Consider the following 16,135-nt stretch of genomic DNA (forward strand, 5'->3'; position numbering starts at 1 on the left):
ACAAACAACTTATAAGTAAAGTCCTCTGTCAATGAGTTTTTTAATCAACATTACACTTCAAAATAACATAAATATACTGTATTTTGCTGAATAAATACAATAAATAAATGTTGTTGACTAGTCTAGTTCTATCAGAACAACAACTTAAAACTTGTCATGCTATAAAATGTATGTATACCTTCAATTCCAGTTGCCAGTGGCGAGACATGGAAAGTGACATTTCCTCGACCTCAAATCTGTGGCATGCCTGGATCGACTGTGACCATTCTCTGCTCCTTTACCCATCCTGCTGGTCTTGAAGTCACCAAAGTCTTCTGGTCAATTAACCCCAAAAAGGGAGTGACGCCCACTGATCTGATGATGCTCCAGCAGTATTCAGATCGAGTTCAGTACAACTCAGATATACAGGAAAACTGCACAATGACTCTGAGGGATGTGAGGCGCACAGATATTGCTTCATATCATGTCAAGATTGAAACAAGCCGAAGTACAGAGAAATGGCTGTCATCTCCAGTCTTATTTACAGTTCGAGGTATGTTATTTGAGGTAGAGATACATTACTGAGTAGAGTAGATATTATTGATTCAACAGAATATCAAGTAGTAAGGTCAAATTATATACATTGTAAATCAAATGAGAGAGCAGCATGTGACATTTCATTGACTGACACTTGTTAATGGCTCCAATACGTTAAGTAATAAATATTTATGCCTTTATAAGATGCCCCTGTCCTAGCTGTCCAGACATCTGGACCAGCGGTTGAGGGACGGGATGTGAAGCTGAGCTGCGTTAGTGACTGTGCCTTGAGACCAAACTCCAGGATCATGTGGGAGAAGGATGGACATGCTATGCCTGATGCACACAAATACAACGAAAACCTTGTGCTCTACAACATCCGGTCTGGGAATGAAGGGGCATACACTTGCATTGTGGAAGGTCAAGAGAATCACAGATCTTCTCCACTGGGCATTAAAGTGATGTGTGAGTACAAGAAAGAAACGTGACGTAAACCTTATTTGTTAGCGTATTAGAAAATCCTTTTAGAGTGTGGCATACAGTCGAATAGAATGCGGAAGGTGGAATGCACCAATCATTTGCCTTCAAGAGGTACTTTGCTTTGAAAGACATCTACAATTGAAGTTGAATTTGAAGTGAGGGGAATTGTTTTTAATAATTATTTCTTAACCTATGTGAAGTAATCTATCCCTTCTTGCAATACTTAATGTTACAGTGATGTGTTTTTAAAGATCCTCCAAAGAACACCTACACATCTGTACGCCCAGTTGGTGACATACTACAGGGCAGCGCTCAGGTGTCGCTCAGGTGCTACAGTGATGCCGTACCACCAGCGAGATACACCTGGTACCGGAGGACTGGGGAAACGTCATCACTGGTGGTATCTGACAAGATCTACCGCATCGCCCATATCACCTCTGAACACAGTGGATATTACTACTGCACGGCTACAAATGTGTATGGCAGCAACAACTCTACAGATCTCCATGTTAATGTCCAGTGTGAGTAGACAACACAGCATATTAACAGAAATGTATTGAAGTGGAAGTACAGACAATATTAGGTTGATGATATTACGTACAGATATTATGAGACCCCTCCTGAAATCAGATATCTCTCGTGATTTCTCCATTATTTTTTTTTGATACTTTTTATTTATGGTATTTTATAGATGCAAGACAAATACAAAGACAAAAAAAACAGGGAAAAAACTAAAAAACAAAAAGAAAAATAATGTGGAGGTCAGGAGAATAAGCGCATATCACAGTCAATACAATACAATACAATACTATCAATACAATACAATAGTCTCATTAACCTGTGTTGTTAGTTCTGTCATTTATGTAAACGGACCATTTAATCCACTTTCTTTCTCCAATTTCTTTTTGCAGCCTTAGGGAATAGGTCATCTGCTCAAGAAGATGTAAATGTTTTACGATGCCAACAAATGTGCCCACCGTAGGTGTATTTTTCTGTAGCCAATATTTGGTAATTGCCTTTTTCCCTGCTGCCATCATAATTTTTAAGAGGTACTCATCATCTTTGTCTAATTCCTCAGGAAAATGACCTAAGTACAGAAAAAGAAATGTCATATCCACACTATAACCCAACACCTTATCAATAACTTCTGTCACCTCCATCCAGTAAGTCTGAATGGAGGGACACAACCAAAATATATGAGCATGATCCACCATGTTTTCTCCACATTGTCTCCAGCATCCCAGCTGAGTGTCTGTTTGTTTGCCCTTTTGCTTAGGGGTTATAAAGAAGCGGATCAGGTTTTTCCAGCAAAAGTCTCTCCACCCCAATGAGTTTGTAGTAGTTGACTGTATTTTCCAAGCATTCGTCCATATGTCCTCTGTTATTACAATGTCCAGTTCTTTTTCCCAGCGTTGCTTCACATATTCTGTTGAGTCCTTCTTAAGAGAACTGACAGCATGATACAGTTTACTTATCAGCCCTTTACTGCTCATGCAGTTGTACGCTCCAACAAATAATTGAACAACCTTAGAACACTCTTTCTGTTCAGAGTCCCTAACCTCTTTACAGAAATAATCAGACATTTGCAAGTACCTGTAAAAATCCTGCCTCCTCAGACCATGGACCTTACATAGATGTTCAAAACTGTGGAGTTTTCCATCTTTAACTATTGTACATAGAGATGTGATACCTTGATGGACCCATTGTTTGTATCTGAAGTCATACAATGATGGTTTATAGTCAGGATCATAAGCAGGCCAGCTGAGTAGTTTTACTTCCCTCTGGAGCTGATGGCGTTTTACCATTTCAAACCATATCTTAAATGATAAGTTCACCCAGTTGCTTTCTGTCTGTGGTCTTGACATATCCCTGTCAACACAACCCATAGATGCCTGTAAGGGGACATCTGTTAAAGATGTCTCTATATCTTTCCACTTAGCTTTATAAGATGGGTTGCATAGACAGACAAGTGGCCTCAGCTGAGCAGATATATAATAGTCCTTTATAGATGGGAGTGCCATACCCCCTTGCAACCGTGGCAACTGGAGAGTGGAGAATTTAACCCTTGGCCTCTTATTGTTCCACACAAATAATGAAATGTGCCTATTCCATTCTCTGAATTGTTTTGTAGGAATATCTATAGGAAGTGATAAAAAAAGATAAAGTAATCTGGGCAAGATGTTCATCTTAACTGTTCTAATTCTACTGCCAAAGTCAAGGGGGAGGAGACTCCACCTGTTAAGATCCTCATATATTTTTTTACTAACATTGTTGTAATTACGTTGGAATAACTGAGACAAATCTTTAGTCAAATAAACTCCTAAGTATTTAATTTGGGTAGAGTGCCAGTTAAATGTATATTTAGTTCTAAGTTCCTGCGTGGGAGCAAAATTAAATGTCATAACCTGAGTTTTATCTATATTGAGAACATAACCTGAATATTNCCCATATGTTTCCAACATGTCCATTAAAATAGGCAGGCCAGAGGCTGGTTCAGACAAAGTGACAAGTACATCATCGGCATATAGGCTTACTTTATATTCTTCTCCACCTATGGAGATACCCCTCAGTTTTTCCTCCTGCCTTATGGCCTGTGCCAAAGGTTCAATGAACAGGTTGAAGAGACTAGGACTGGCAGGACAGCCCTGTCTACATCCACGCTCCAGCCTAATAGGATCTGAAAGACTGCCATTTACCTTAATTCTAGCTATAGGGGAGGAATAAAGAGCTTGAATATAACTGATGAACTTATCCCCAAAGCCGAATCTTCTCATTACTGAATAAAGAAAATTCCAGCCCACTGAGTCAAAGGCCATGGCAGCATCTAAACTTAAAATAATGGCCCTTGACTGTGTTGTGTTGATATGTTCAATAATGTGGAGGGATCTCCTAATATTATCTTGTGATTGTCTATTCCTAATGAATCCGGTTTGATCCTCATCTATTAGATCGTGCATTGCTGTTTCCATTCTTTTCGTTAAGATTGTTGCATAGAGTTTATAGTCTGAATTTAACACACTGATTGGTCTATACCCTTTGCAATCAGTCCTATCCTTCCCTTCCTTAGGGATGACAGATATGAATGCCTCTCTCCAAGATGGCGGGGTATATCCATCCTCTAATATGTAATTAAAGCAAGTATCAAGAAGGGGTACCAAATGTTCCCTCATGGTTTTGTACCATTCTGGGGGAAATCCATCCACACCAGGTGACTTGTTATTATTCAGACTTGAGATGGCATCATTTATCTCCTCCCCTGTTATTGGCTGAGTTAGTATGTCATTGATTTGTGTACCAATATTTGGTAGGTCTAAAGAATTCAGGAACTCTGTTATAGATTGCATATCTGCCTGGTCCCTATTAGAGTAAAGGGATGTATAGTATTTCTCAAATGATTTCTGTATGTCATCTACATCTGTAACAATCTTATTTGTGACAGGGTCTTTTATCCTATGAATTGTATTTTCAGCCTGTTGTTTCTTTAGTCTCCAGGCTAACAACTTTGACGCTTTGGGACCAGCCTCATAATATCTTTGTTTCATAAATCTGAGTTTTTTCTCCACCTCCTCACTTAATATTTTGTCTATATCCTGTTTAACAAGTCTTATTTGTTGTACAATGGCGTGGTCTCTATTGGTGATATGCATTTGTTCAAGGTTCTTTAATTTTTCTTCCAAGTCTGACAGTTGCATTGTTTTTAACCTTTTTGATAAGGCTGACCAAGCTATTATCTTGCCTCTAAGGACGGCCTTAAACGCATCCCATAGCATACTAGGGTTTACAGTCCCATTATCATTTTCCTGAAGATATAAATCTAGCTCAATTTTCATCATAGACACAAAACTGGCATCATTTAACATACCACAGTTTAACCTCCAAAGGGTTTTGCGTTTTCTACCTTCTAAATGCAGTGTTATATGAATTCCTGCATGGTCAGAGAGGATTCTCTGGCCAATTTTGCATTCTTTAATTCTGTGTAAATCTTTTTTATACATAAACACATAATCTAGTCTGGAGTGAGTCCCATGTCTCCCAGAGTAGAAGGTATACCCAGGTTGTGAACCATGTATTGCTCTCCACACATCACTCAGTCCTAGTTCTCTTATGGCCTTATTAATTATTTTTTCTGTGGGGGTTCTTTTCCTGTTTTTATTAGTGGTGTCTAAAGAGGGATTGAGTAAAGAATTTAAATCACCAGAGCAAATAAGCGTTCCATATGTCTCTGTTGCAATCAGATCAAACACCCTTTTAAAGAATGAAGTCTGACTCCCTGGAGGGGCATAAATATTAAACAAAGTCACTTCTTGCTGATCTATTTTGCATTTAACCAGAACAAACCTACCTTCTTTATCCCTTATTTCAGAAACAAATTCGAATGGGGTGGAGTTTGAAATTAGTATTATTACTCCCCTTTTCCTTCCATTTTTATATGATGAAAAAAAAGAATTTTTAAAACCCAGCTTTTTAAATTTTTCATGCTCAACTGCAGACAAATGGGTTTCCTGCCAAAACATTATATTCACCCTGTCCCTTATAGCCTTGGCTATCATCTTACTACGTTTTATAGGGTCGCTAAGCCCATTTACATTCCATGACAATATGTTATAACATTGATAGTACATTCATATTATCATTTGCATCATGTGATCTACACTCCCAGACCTCAAAGAAAAACAAGTAGGAAAAAAAAGGAAAACGTAATGGAACTACAACTATAATACAGACAAATGAACAGGGCTCCCAACAAGAAAGGTGACACATCATCACCTTTAGGAAGAGGGAGGGAACTGCCACTAGGTGGGGTCCCTCAGTCAGCTGACGCAAAAACAAAAAAGATTTGTGGCAGTATGATGACAGTGCATAGTATCAGCTTTACAAATATAAACAAAATAGACGACTATTCAGGCGAGTGGTTCTCCTCATCTGAGGCATCCTTCCTGCGATATTCCTGTAGCCTCTCTCTCACCTGCTGTTGGTATTCTTCCCCTCTGTTGCGGGGCTTAATCACCTCCCATGGTAGCAGCTTGTCAAGCGAGGCCTCCGTGTGAGCCCCCGTGTTTCTTTCGCATGTGATCTTGCCCACGTCGAACCCACGCCTCCTCAGATCCTCTGCTGCTTGCGTCGCGTTGTAATAGGTGACCGCGCCGCCCGGTAGATGAACTCGCATTCTGGTCATCGGAGTCCGGAATCGTATCCCCCTTTCCTTCAGCGCTTTCTTAACAGGGACGTATTCCTTCCTTTTCTTTTGGACAGCTTCGGCATAGTCATGGTCAAAATACACTCGCTTGTCATCGTGGCTAAGACCTTTGTTCCAGGCTGCGGTGAGGATCTTTTCTTTCACTGTGAACTGGAGGAAACGAACCACCATTGAGCGTGGTGGAGCATCAGGGGATGGTTTAGCAGCCAGCGCTCGGTGAGCGCGTTCTATCCCAAGGTCGCAGCTCCATGTCGGTTCGATGTCATCACTGAGTTGGGTCTTAATCATATTCACCACAAACGCTGTTGCAGAAGTACCCTCTGCGTCCTCTGGTATTCCATAAATTCTGATGTTGTTTCGTCTGGCGTGCCCCTCCATCTCGGTCACTTTATCCCTCAGCGTTTGTTGGTTTGCCAGCAACTGGGTTAGCGTCTCCTTCACAGCAATGTCCCATCGCTCCGCGTCCGCCATGCCATGTTCAATCTCTCCAACTCGCTCAGTAACATCCTCAACTCGGCTGGTCACATCTTGAAGTTTTGTACGCATTTCAGAAGTGAAATCGTCCATTTGCTTTTTAATATCTTCTCTTAGACATTTACTAAATTCTTTTAAGTCCTTTTTCAGTTCAGTTCTTAGGCATTCCATTCCTTTAGCCACAGCTGCACTCACTGCTTCTCGAATTGTCTCCATAACTTCGCCATGTGCTCCTCCGTGTTTTTCAGCATCTCTCTGCTTTTCCTCGGTTTCTCGCCCTTTCGTCGTCTTTCCTTTCGTGGATTTGCCCGCACTCATTCTTGCAAATGAATTTTAAACAAAATATATGAATTTTTATCAAATTGAGTGGGGAAAAAATAAAGCTGATACAGGAGCTCAGGTTTTACGCTGCCATCTCAACTCTCGCGCCACCGGAAGTCCGTGATTTCTCCATTATTAACAAGTTTCTGTTATTCTGGAAACAATTAGGCTACACTTTGGAGATAATGTCCAATAAGTTCAATTTTGATTTTTTTAAAATGGTTACAACAGGTTTAAACAAAATAGTCAATAGTCAACAAAATAGTCAATAAGGTGCCATTTGTGAACCAAAACTGACAACTGGTTCTTTGGTTAGTTTTTAACTAGGTTGACACATGTCCTCCTTGGGATTTTGTACCTTTTCTCTCTTTTTCTAAAAATTGTTTAGCTGGTCCGAATTGCTATTGCTGTGGCATTTCTGTGAGAGACGGTGTTAGGGAGAAAGACGGTAAGAGAATATAATACCTGTATTTCCCCCATTATGCGCTAGATCCTCCAAAGACGACCTTAATATTAATTAGTCCCATTGCGGAGGTGCTGGAGGGTGACACAGTGATCATGAGCTGTAGAAGTGATGCCAACCCACCAGCAAGCTTTGCATGGTATTGGAAGGGGAACAGAGTACAGGTACAATATATTGGCCTACACGTTTTGGTTTATCTTCAGAATTCATGCTAATTTATACAGTAGTTTGTATATTTTGTTATGTTGCAGATTCAGAAATGCCGTTTTCATTAATATTTTCCATCTAAGCATTATTATGATTTTTTGTGCTCTTTAGACTTTTCATAGATTAATAGATTTATCTTCTCCATGCCCACCATTTTGAATTACAAGTCATAGACATGTTTTTGAATATCTTTGGTTTTGCCAGCAAATAAAAGTGTATTACTCAATTAATAATACTAAATGTGTGTAATATAAATATAAGTTTGTGAATGGGCTGCATACATGTTGAAAATAAATAAGTACATTTACACACTCTACGTTTAAAGGCAGCAAAACAAAAGAATTACAGCCTCATTGCAGTCAGGTCTGAAGACACCGGTGATTACTACTGCCAGGCTCAGAACAAACATGGTGACAGAAACTCAACTCTTATCCATCTTAATGTTCTATGTAAGTACGGGACATGAAGCTAAATATTATTTGTGAGTGTCAAATGAGAGACAAATACAATATAGTCCCTTCAAGACTTTGTTGTGGTGTTACAATGCCAACACTACACTAAATGTGTGGAAATGATCTTACATTGCATTGAATTAGAATTAGAAAAACATCCCAATATCTTTTTTATTTTTTTATTTTCTTTAGATCCACCCAAAAGGACCTCAGCATTTCTCTTCCACAAGGGTGATCTGAATGAAGGGACCTCTGTGATTCTGTCCTGCAACAGTAATGCCAACCCACCAGTTGAGAACTACACCTGGTACAAGAAGACTAGTGCCAGCACTGAAGTCACCCAAACAGGTTCAGGGCAATTCAACACCTTCACTCTGTCCCCCGACACAGTTGGGGTTTACCACTGTGAGGCAAAAAACAGTCTTGGCACCCAGGACAGTGCTGCAATCGAAGTGTCTGCATCAGGTATGCATGATATCAGTATGATTTCCTAGTAAGATAGAATAGGATATCTCACTTGCCGCTATGATGTCACAGGTCAAGCTCTCATTTCAATGCTGTTCAGCATAAGCAATGGGCATGTTTGCTCTAGACAGTGCTAACAGTTGCTAAGTAGCGTGTTTGATCAACATAACAAGCAAAAACCCAAAAGCTGAAGTTCCGGGCTACTTTTAGCTAGTCGGTAGTGTGGTAAGAGACAATTGTCCTTTTTAGGGATTGTAGGTTGGTGTTCACCACCAAGGAATGAGTCAGCATAATATTAACTTGCATTCTTAAAGCTTCCTGCTTACTTTGATGCACACCAGTTGTAATCACTGGCTAGTCTCACCCTACACAACATCGCTACGAAGATGTAGCTGCACAATGCAGAGACAGCTCATACTTTTTTTGCAGCAAAGTGCCCAAACAGTTGACTACAGGATGAAATAATTATTCAAGACAGTAGACCAAATTATTTTCTTTCAGAGCACGTACTGAATGTGAAGTCTCTTTTAACATTTTTGAACAATTTCTCAAACAGTTTAGCAAAAAATTTAGCAAAATGTTAATATGATATGTGCTGGTTGTTAGGCCAAGTTCAATGGCAGACAGCGACTTTGTGTGTGCTTGGAGCCATTGTGGCAGTACAGACTTTGACAATTGTACTCATACACTGCAGGTACGTAATTTAATGCACATTCACCCATGGGAAAAGATATATATGGCATTATGAAAGCATAATTAATTATAAGAGCCCGTGACAGCAAAATTGACACGTCACGTCAACTATCGTGTCTCATATTGCACACTTATGCACTCTGGGCGCTATGTTTAAGTGCGTTGGGTGCTCACACGCAACATTTTGATAAATTTGGTGCACTTTAAGGGCGGGTATGTTGCCATTAATTTAAAACCATTCCAAAACAAAGAAATGTGGTGGGCAGTTGGGTCAAGACTAATTCTCTAAGTAATATTGCTGAGACAGTAACATTTTCATGTCAAGCTTGTATTATACGCGATAGTTGCCATTTGGGTTGAAGGGAATGCAATTCAAGCTCAAGACTGTAATCAGTAGCCAACCAATATCTTGGTGAGCGAATGTTGTGGTCTCCCATCACTTCCAGTGATGGCACAATGAATATTGCCCAAACTTTTCCACGATACTTTGTACTAAAAACCTCAGTACACTGTGTGCACTATGCACTAACCTTCAGTGCACTGACACAAGTGCGCGATATGAGACACGGAAATAGTATATAAAACTTACAAATCTTATGTGGAATATATGAGACTCCTATACTAAATTTCCCCTATGGATACTTATTAATGGTCAGAAACCTCTGCATTGCCATATAAAAGTTATAATTTACAATGGGAAATATACACTTTTCTATGCTACGGGTACCAGGGTGCATCATTTGTACATTTCACAGCGTATTGCATGTTGCACTATAAAGATTTCACAAACATTGTGTGAAATTGTGTAGGCCTAATTGTAACAGGGCTGACATGTCTATATATCCACAGGAGGAAGAGGAGTTTTGGTGCAGATTATGGAGACACAGGCAGGAATGCAGGGGACAGTGTTACGGGCAGGAACACAGAGGTGAGTTGCAGAGGACTGAAAACAGGGGTGAGTGTAACAGGGTGGAATAGAGGTCTCAGAGGTGAGCAATGGGCTGGGATTCACAGGGTTGGAAACAGCGTTGAGATTCACAGGACTCAAAATGGGTGAATCTCACTGGGGCAAGTGAAACTATGTATATATGGATGTCGTTGTGTAACACAAGGACAAGTTTATCAATGATTCACAGGGTTTAACACAGGGGTGATTGTTACAGGCAGTGACACAGGGGTGGCTGTCTCAGGGTTGAAAATAAGGTTGAGTGTCCGTGTTGAAAAAAAAGTAGTGGACAGAGTGGTCAATGTCTCAGGGGTGAGCTAAACAGGGTTGAACACCGGGGTGAGTGTAACACTACTAAATAACAGTATTTTTTAAAATTTAGGCTATGTTGTGAAAATACCAACAATAAAGCATTCATGTACATACATGACTATGACCATTGGCTTGCATACCTTCCATAGTCCATGCTGTTTTTTCCCATTTTTGTGCCAGGGGGATGACGATTATGTGAATAATGATCAAAGAAGAAACTCATTGGACATCCCCATGGTTTCACTTCAGAGTTCAGTGTTGCGTTCCTTACCCAACAACGCCCACACTGATGATGTGTATCAGAGCTTGAACCCCAACACCATTGAGCCGAATGCAGTTTATCACAGTCTGAGGGCTTAGTTCAGCAATAGCATTGACAATGACCTTTCCTATGTCTGTCCGTCTGACTGTCTGTCTGTCCGTCTGTTAAATTGTCTGCCCTCAACTTTATAGGATACCTCTAGTGTGCACGCACACACACACACACACACACACACACACACACACACACACACACACACACACACACACACACACACACACACACACACACATTTATCTTTGCAATGGCTCTGTCTGTTTGTCTCTGTGTCCGCCTGCAGTGTTTTGGTTCATCTGGTGGTGGTGCCAAACACACATCACATGCAGCCATCATTGCAAGGGCAAATTTATTCCGTAACTGATTGCTTTTGTTTCATTTGAAATGTGTCATTGTCAATAAATGCTTAGCTTAGTTTATAGTCAAGATTAGATTAAATAGGCTATTGTTAAAACTGATTGTACACTGTTTTTTTATTTCAAGTGTCTACTGTCTCTCATGTATATAAATACTTCAATTTCAAAACAAAAATGTTGTTCTTTCTTGTTAGAAAACATGTTTGTCTGCATTCATGTAATAAAGACCATGTTGTTCACTGCATCCCATGATTTAGACCTTCCTTGTTCCTGTAGGTAAATATTGGATGACCAAATAGACTTACCAAAGATATTCAATATGGTAATCAAGATAAATAGTTAGGATGTGTCACTGATTCAATTCAAGTCTCCTAAATGGGCGTGACGTCTTACATATTGCCCAGTGTGCCCCTTTCGTTCTGGACCCCTACTGGTCTTCTAAAGAGACACAAAAGCTTGTGCGGATTAGATCCAAACATCGTATTGATTTTAGTATAAATGTTTTTTGGACAGTCTCTGGGTTTACATTCTCTGTCCTCTCTGGGTTTACATTTATTGGGCTATCACTCAAGTTACTACTAGGCCTATATTGTCCTGGCTTGCAAGAAGATCTACCCATGGGCTGCCATTGAACTATTATAGAATTGCTTGTATGACAGTAATTATGCATAGGCTAGACTGTGAATCTACTGCTTCTTCATTTTCCTATAGCCTACAATATACTGCATACGCTACATAATATTGTGATACCTATGTGTGTTTTTTCCAGTATTGTGTATGGTTTATTTTGTTACTCCATGTTGTGCTTTACCATGTACTGTCTTACATGCCATATATAAACTTGTAACTTTGCACTGTGTGTAGCACAAAATGAAAGCATCATAATCATTAAAATGAAGCAAAAATATAATTGTGACCGGAAAGAACCTGATCCGCTGCCCGGCAGCTCCCCGCCTTATTTGTCCCACTAATTCAAAAGAAAACTTAGAAACACACAGGTGATGCAAGTACACTGATTGTTTTTTTATTATTATTTCCAAAGTTAAAATACTTTGCACCAAGTGGATAAAAGGAACATTAAATGAAACAGAAATTAGGGCCCACAATATGGACAAGGCACAGTATTTAATCAGCGGCCCTAGGCACAGCAATGACACCGCACCCTCATGCAAACAAAATAAATCCACTCCCAAAAATGGATCAAACAGCAAACAAAATAAATCAAACTCTTCGCACAGCAAAGAATAAATAATGCACTGCAAAACCCACAGCAATCTGATGCTGTGCCTATTCAGATGGTACAGCACTGGGCCCAGTCGACTGTGGTCCTACGGACTGGTACAAAACAAAATAAAAGAGGTATGGGACTATGCTGTGCTACCCCCTCTCAGGTTACAAATAGGAGGAATGAGTGACAGGTCAACTAGTACAGTCAGAATGGGTTAGGCACAAGGATGAGAGCACACCATGCATAGAAAATAAACAAACATGCAAATCAACAAAATACCCCAAAAGAAAACAAATAACCGCACCCCACTATAACTAGATTTCACAGCAAAGCACAGCAATCCAGCGGTCTGCCTATTCCCAATCGGACTGACCCCCCCAAAGCCAACCTGTCCCCAGATGTCTTCTCACAATAGCACAGCTAACCCCAGATAAGAAAAAGAAAGAAAAGAAAGAACAAAACGATCCACTTAGTCAAAGAAATGTAAAATTGCACTTTCCCCTAGACCACCCCACTAATACCCCACACACACACACACAATCACACGCTGTCAGAGTTGCGGCCTGCACCGAGTGTAGGCACCGCACAGTGCACAGACGCTCACACAGTCACACACGCACCCGCACGCTCATGCGCATTGGGCGCGCACAGTCCAAGTCAAATCTCCAGGGAGAGAAACAGTGACCACAGCGCACGCTGGAGCTGCAGCCAAGAAGCTTGTCCCACTGGCACCTCCACCTTCGGCTGTGGAAACAATATCCACACATAAGCGTAAGACAGGGCAGATATTATCGTCATTTCTATTAACGCCTCACGAAGCAGGAAAGCATTACGGTTGATTAATTTACCTGGTCGCGAAGTTTCCGCACTCCACAATTAAACACCGGTTCATATGACGTCTTGAAGCAAGCACCCGTTTTTTGTAGGATGTGGTTGTAGTCGCAACTGTAAGGAAAATTACCCTAAGTGAACAACTTGTAAACCAAGCATGGAAGTAACAGCAAATGTCCAGTCAGCCAAGTCAAACAAGAACCGGCCACCATTTACCTTCACGCGTAGTCAATTTTCTCTCTGCAATGCCGACCCTTGCTCAAAGCACGCTTTCTCTCCGCGATGCCAATGCTCAGGGAAGTCTCTCTCTACCAACCGGTTTCCCGTGGGGTATGGATACGCCACCACTTCCGTCAATGGGATGCCAACACAGACACGCTCCTTGCAGCTCCAACGTTCTGCTGCCTTCAGAAGCAAAGCCAAAAGAACCAGTGCCCAAACGCTCAGGTATACTAATAGACATCACCATGATTACCTGCCAGCTGATCAATTAGCCACCGCGCCTCCAATGGTACTCTCCAGTCGGTCCTTCCCACTTTTCCTGTGACAACTCGTCCTCAACCAATTGTTTACCTTTGTGAATCATGTATGCATGTATGCGATAATCAGTGTATATGTGTCCGTGAAAGATGATTACCAACAATGCTTCACCATACCAGGGTCATGCTGCCCACATAAAGCATCGTGACCACAAAAATCTAGCACCATGGCCATTTGACAGCATAGTCTGGGGCTGCACAATAATTCGTAAATAATAGAAAATCGTGATGTAATCGTGATATCATAATCGTGAAATCGTGATTTCAATCAGGATTTAATCGTGGCAATTGAGACCTACCTTCGAGAGCGTCTTTGAAGCCAGAACATACGGACAGGTTGGTGTTTCTGGCCAGAAATTTGTTCAGAGTTTCATGTTTCAAGTTTCATGCTATTTCCTTTTGCATAGTTATTACCATTCATTTTATTTTGCTCATCCCGTATTTAATTAATTCTTGGTTATGGTTATATTTCATTTTATTATATATATTTTTTTTAAATTCAGGAAAAAGTCAATAATCGTGATTATGATTTTGACCCAAATAATCGTAATTATGATTTTTTTTCCATAATCGTGCAGCCCTAGCATCTATTATTTTAAATATATTGTATGAATGATCATGAAATTAGGGGTCACTGTTGTCATCAAAAAGGATCATTTGTCCCAGGGATGGGGGAGGGCAGAATTGTGTTCTCATAACATTGTATGTATTGGGCGAGGGCGCTCTTTCAGATTACTTTGTCAAAGCTGTCGGGAGCCCTGAGTCCATCACAGCAGAGATGACATAGAGAAACCAAGAGAGACACGAAACAGAGAGGATGAGACGATGGATCCATTTCAATATCTAACCTAGGGTCCTCTTCTTTTGCTTGTGGCCTCATCACGAGAGGCAAGACATCATTGACTATAGACGTTTTATTCAATATCTCGCAGAAAGCACTCAGAGGTCATTTTCCCATTTGCAATCGGGATGTTGAAAGGGGAGAAGTCCCGTTCAAGTTTTTGCGCTTTGGCTGACAGCAGGGAGGCGTATCGTCGGAAACACAAGTGGCCAATAGGGACGGGAGGTTATATAATGAGATGGACACAACGAGAGGAAAACTTAAGAGGCTAAAGGGCTAATTTTAGCGGCACAGCTGCACAGTGCTATCAAGAGAAGCAGAAGCTTATTTAAATGTAACACATGCTGGGGTGTTGGCCAGCGGCCTTACATTATATTTAACTTAGCAGCAGAAGTAACAGCATCAAGAAAAGCAGAAGTGTACTTAAATCACGCATTATATCATTTACAGTTCATGACATGCTCTAAGGTTTGCCAGACTGGACAGTTTCCAACCCAATTGAGCTGTTTAGGACTCTGTGAGTAAAAAAAACAGTATTGGGTGGGTTTTTCTGTAGATCAATAGTCATAAATGCAATTTAGTTAAAATTGGGCTAGATTTAGTGCCTCCAATCATATTGAGTAGGATATCGTCCACTTTGTCACATTTGGCAACCCTGACAAAGTCTCCACTGGTGGCCATTGACTACTGAGCCGAACTCATTACTCAGTACGGTAAGACACTTTTATTTGTAATATTTGTAAGTTTGTAATGTGTATGCTCTTTATCACTCATTAACACTTTACCTCTTGACCTGCTCAGGACATCAGCATGGTGTAGTGCTGTGACATTTGTGAATGCACCGATTCTTTTGAACGGCTCCTAGACATGAATAATAGGAGCCAAATCACAGCAGTGGAGCCATTCTTTTCATTTCTTTTTTCAGTTTGTTTTGTGCATGTGACCTTGATGTGAGTACATTAAATTGAGGAAAATCATAAGCATCTCTGACTCTGAGAGAAGGTTTGGGACTGTTAGAATGAAGTAAAACTGTGCTGATGGTTTGACTGCCATGCATGAGCTGGATGTAAAGTGGAAATGAACAGGGGTGCTGTATTATTAATGGAACAGGTGTGTGCCTGTGTGTGTGTGTGTGTGTGTGTGTGTGTGTGTGTGTGTGTGTGTGTGTGTGTGTGTGTGTGTGTGTGTGTGTGTGTGTGTGTGTGTGTGTGTGTGGTTCATTGCATTAGCATACAGTATTGGATGTTTTCCCCACCTTCCCCTTTTTTGTATAGCTAGTGAAATAACATTCTCTTTCATGGGGGTTGTAGTTAGAAGGTTAGAATAGCATGTCATTACACTAAACTCTGCTATACACGGGCAGCAGATGTATTTCAGCATGTATAGCAGCCTCTTTGGACAGATGGGCCGGCTGGCAGGCCCATTCTTTTTTTTTTACTGAAATGACTCAAATACATCATACCATTATAACTAGTCATTATCAAGAGTCTTAATA

At 40.6% G+C, this 16,135-nt stretch overlaps 1 protein-coding gene and 1 long non-coding RNA gene across 2 annotated transcripts; one reads left to right on the forward strand and one right to left on the reverse strand.

The window, feature by feature from the left end:
• The first annotated feature begins 243 nt into the window (after window positions 1–243).
• On the forward strand, window positions 244–10,886 carry LOC134458093 (B-cell receptor CD22-like). The gene is made up of 9 exons (XM_063210217.1): window positions 244–532; window positions 721–981; window positions 1,248–1,517; window positions 7,479–7,615; window positions 7,984–8,107; window positions 8,303–8,575; window positions 9,182–9,269; window positions 10,118–10,196; window positions 10,707–10,886. Exons 1-9 carry the CDS (start codon window positions 244–246, stop codon window positions 10,884–10,886), a joined length of 1,701 nt encoding a protein of 566 aa, XP_063066287.1.
• A 1,621-nt stretch (window positions 10,887–12,507) lies between these two features.
• Window positions 12,508–13,577, reverse strand: LOC134454269 (uncharacterized). Its single transcript, XR_010035816.1, has 3 exons — window positions 13,477–13,577; window positions 13,278–13,374; window positions 12,508–13,173 (listed from the first exon to the last, which is right to left on the reverse strand). It is a non-coding gene; the product is annotated as an uncharacterized LOC134454269 (long non-coding RNA).
• Between the last annotated feature and the right edge of the window lie 2,558 nt (window positions 13,578–16,135).

The sequence above is a fragment of the Engraulis encrasicolus genome, chromosome 1 (genome assembly GCF_034702125.1).
Source record: "Engraulis encrasicolus isolate BLACKSEA-1 chromosome 1, IST_EnEncr_1.0, whole genome shotgun sequence".
NCBI lineage: Eukaryota > Metazoa > Chordata > Actinopteri > Clupeiformes > Engraulidae > Engraulis > Engraulis encrasicolus.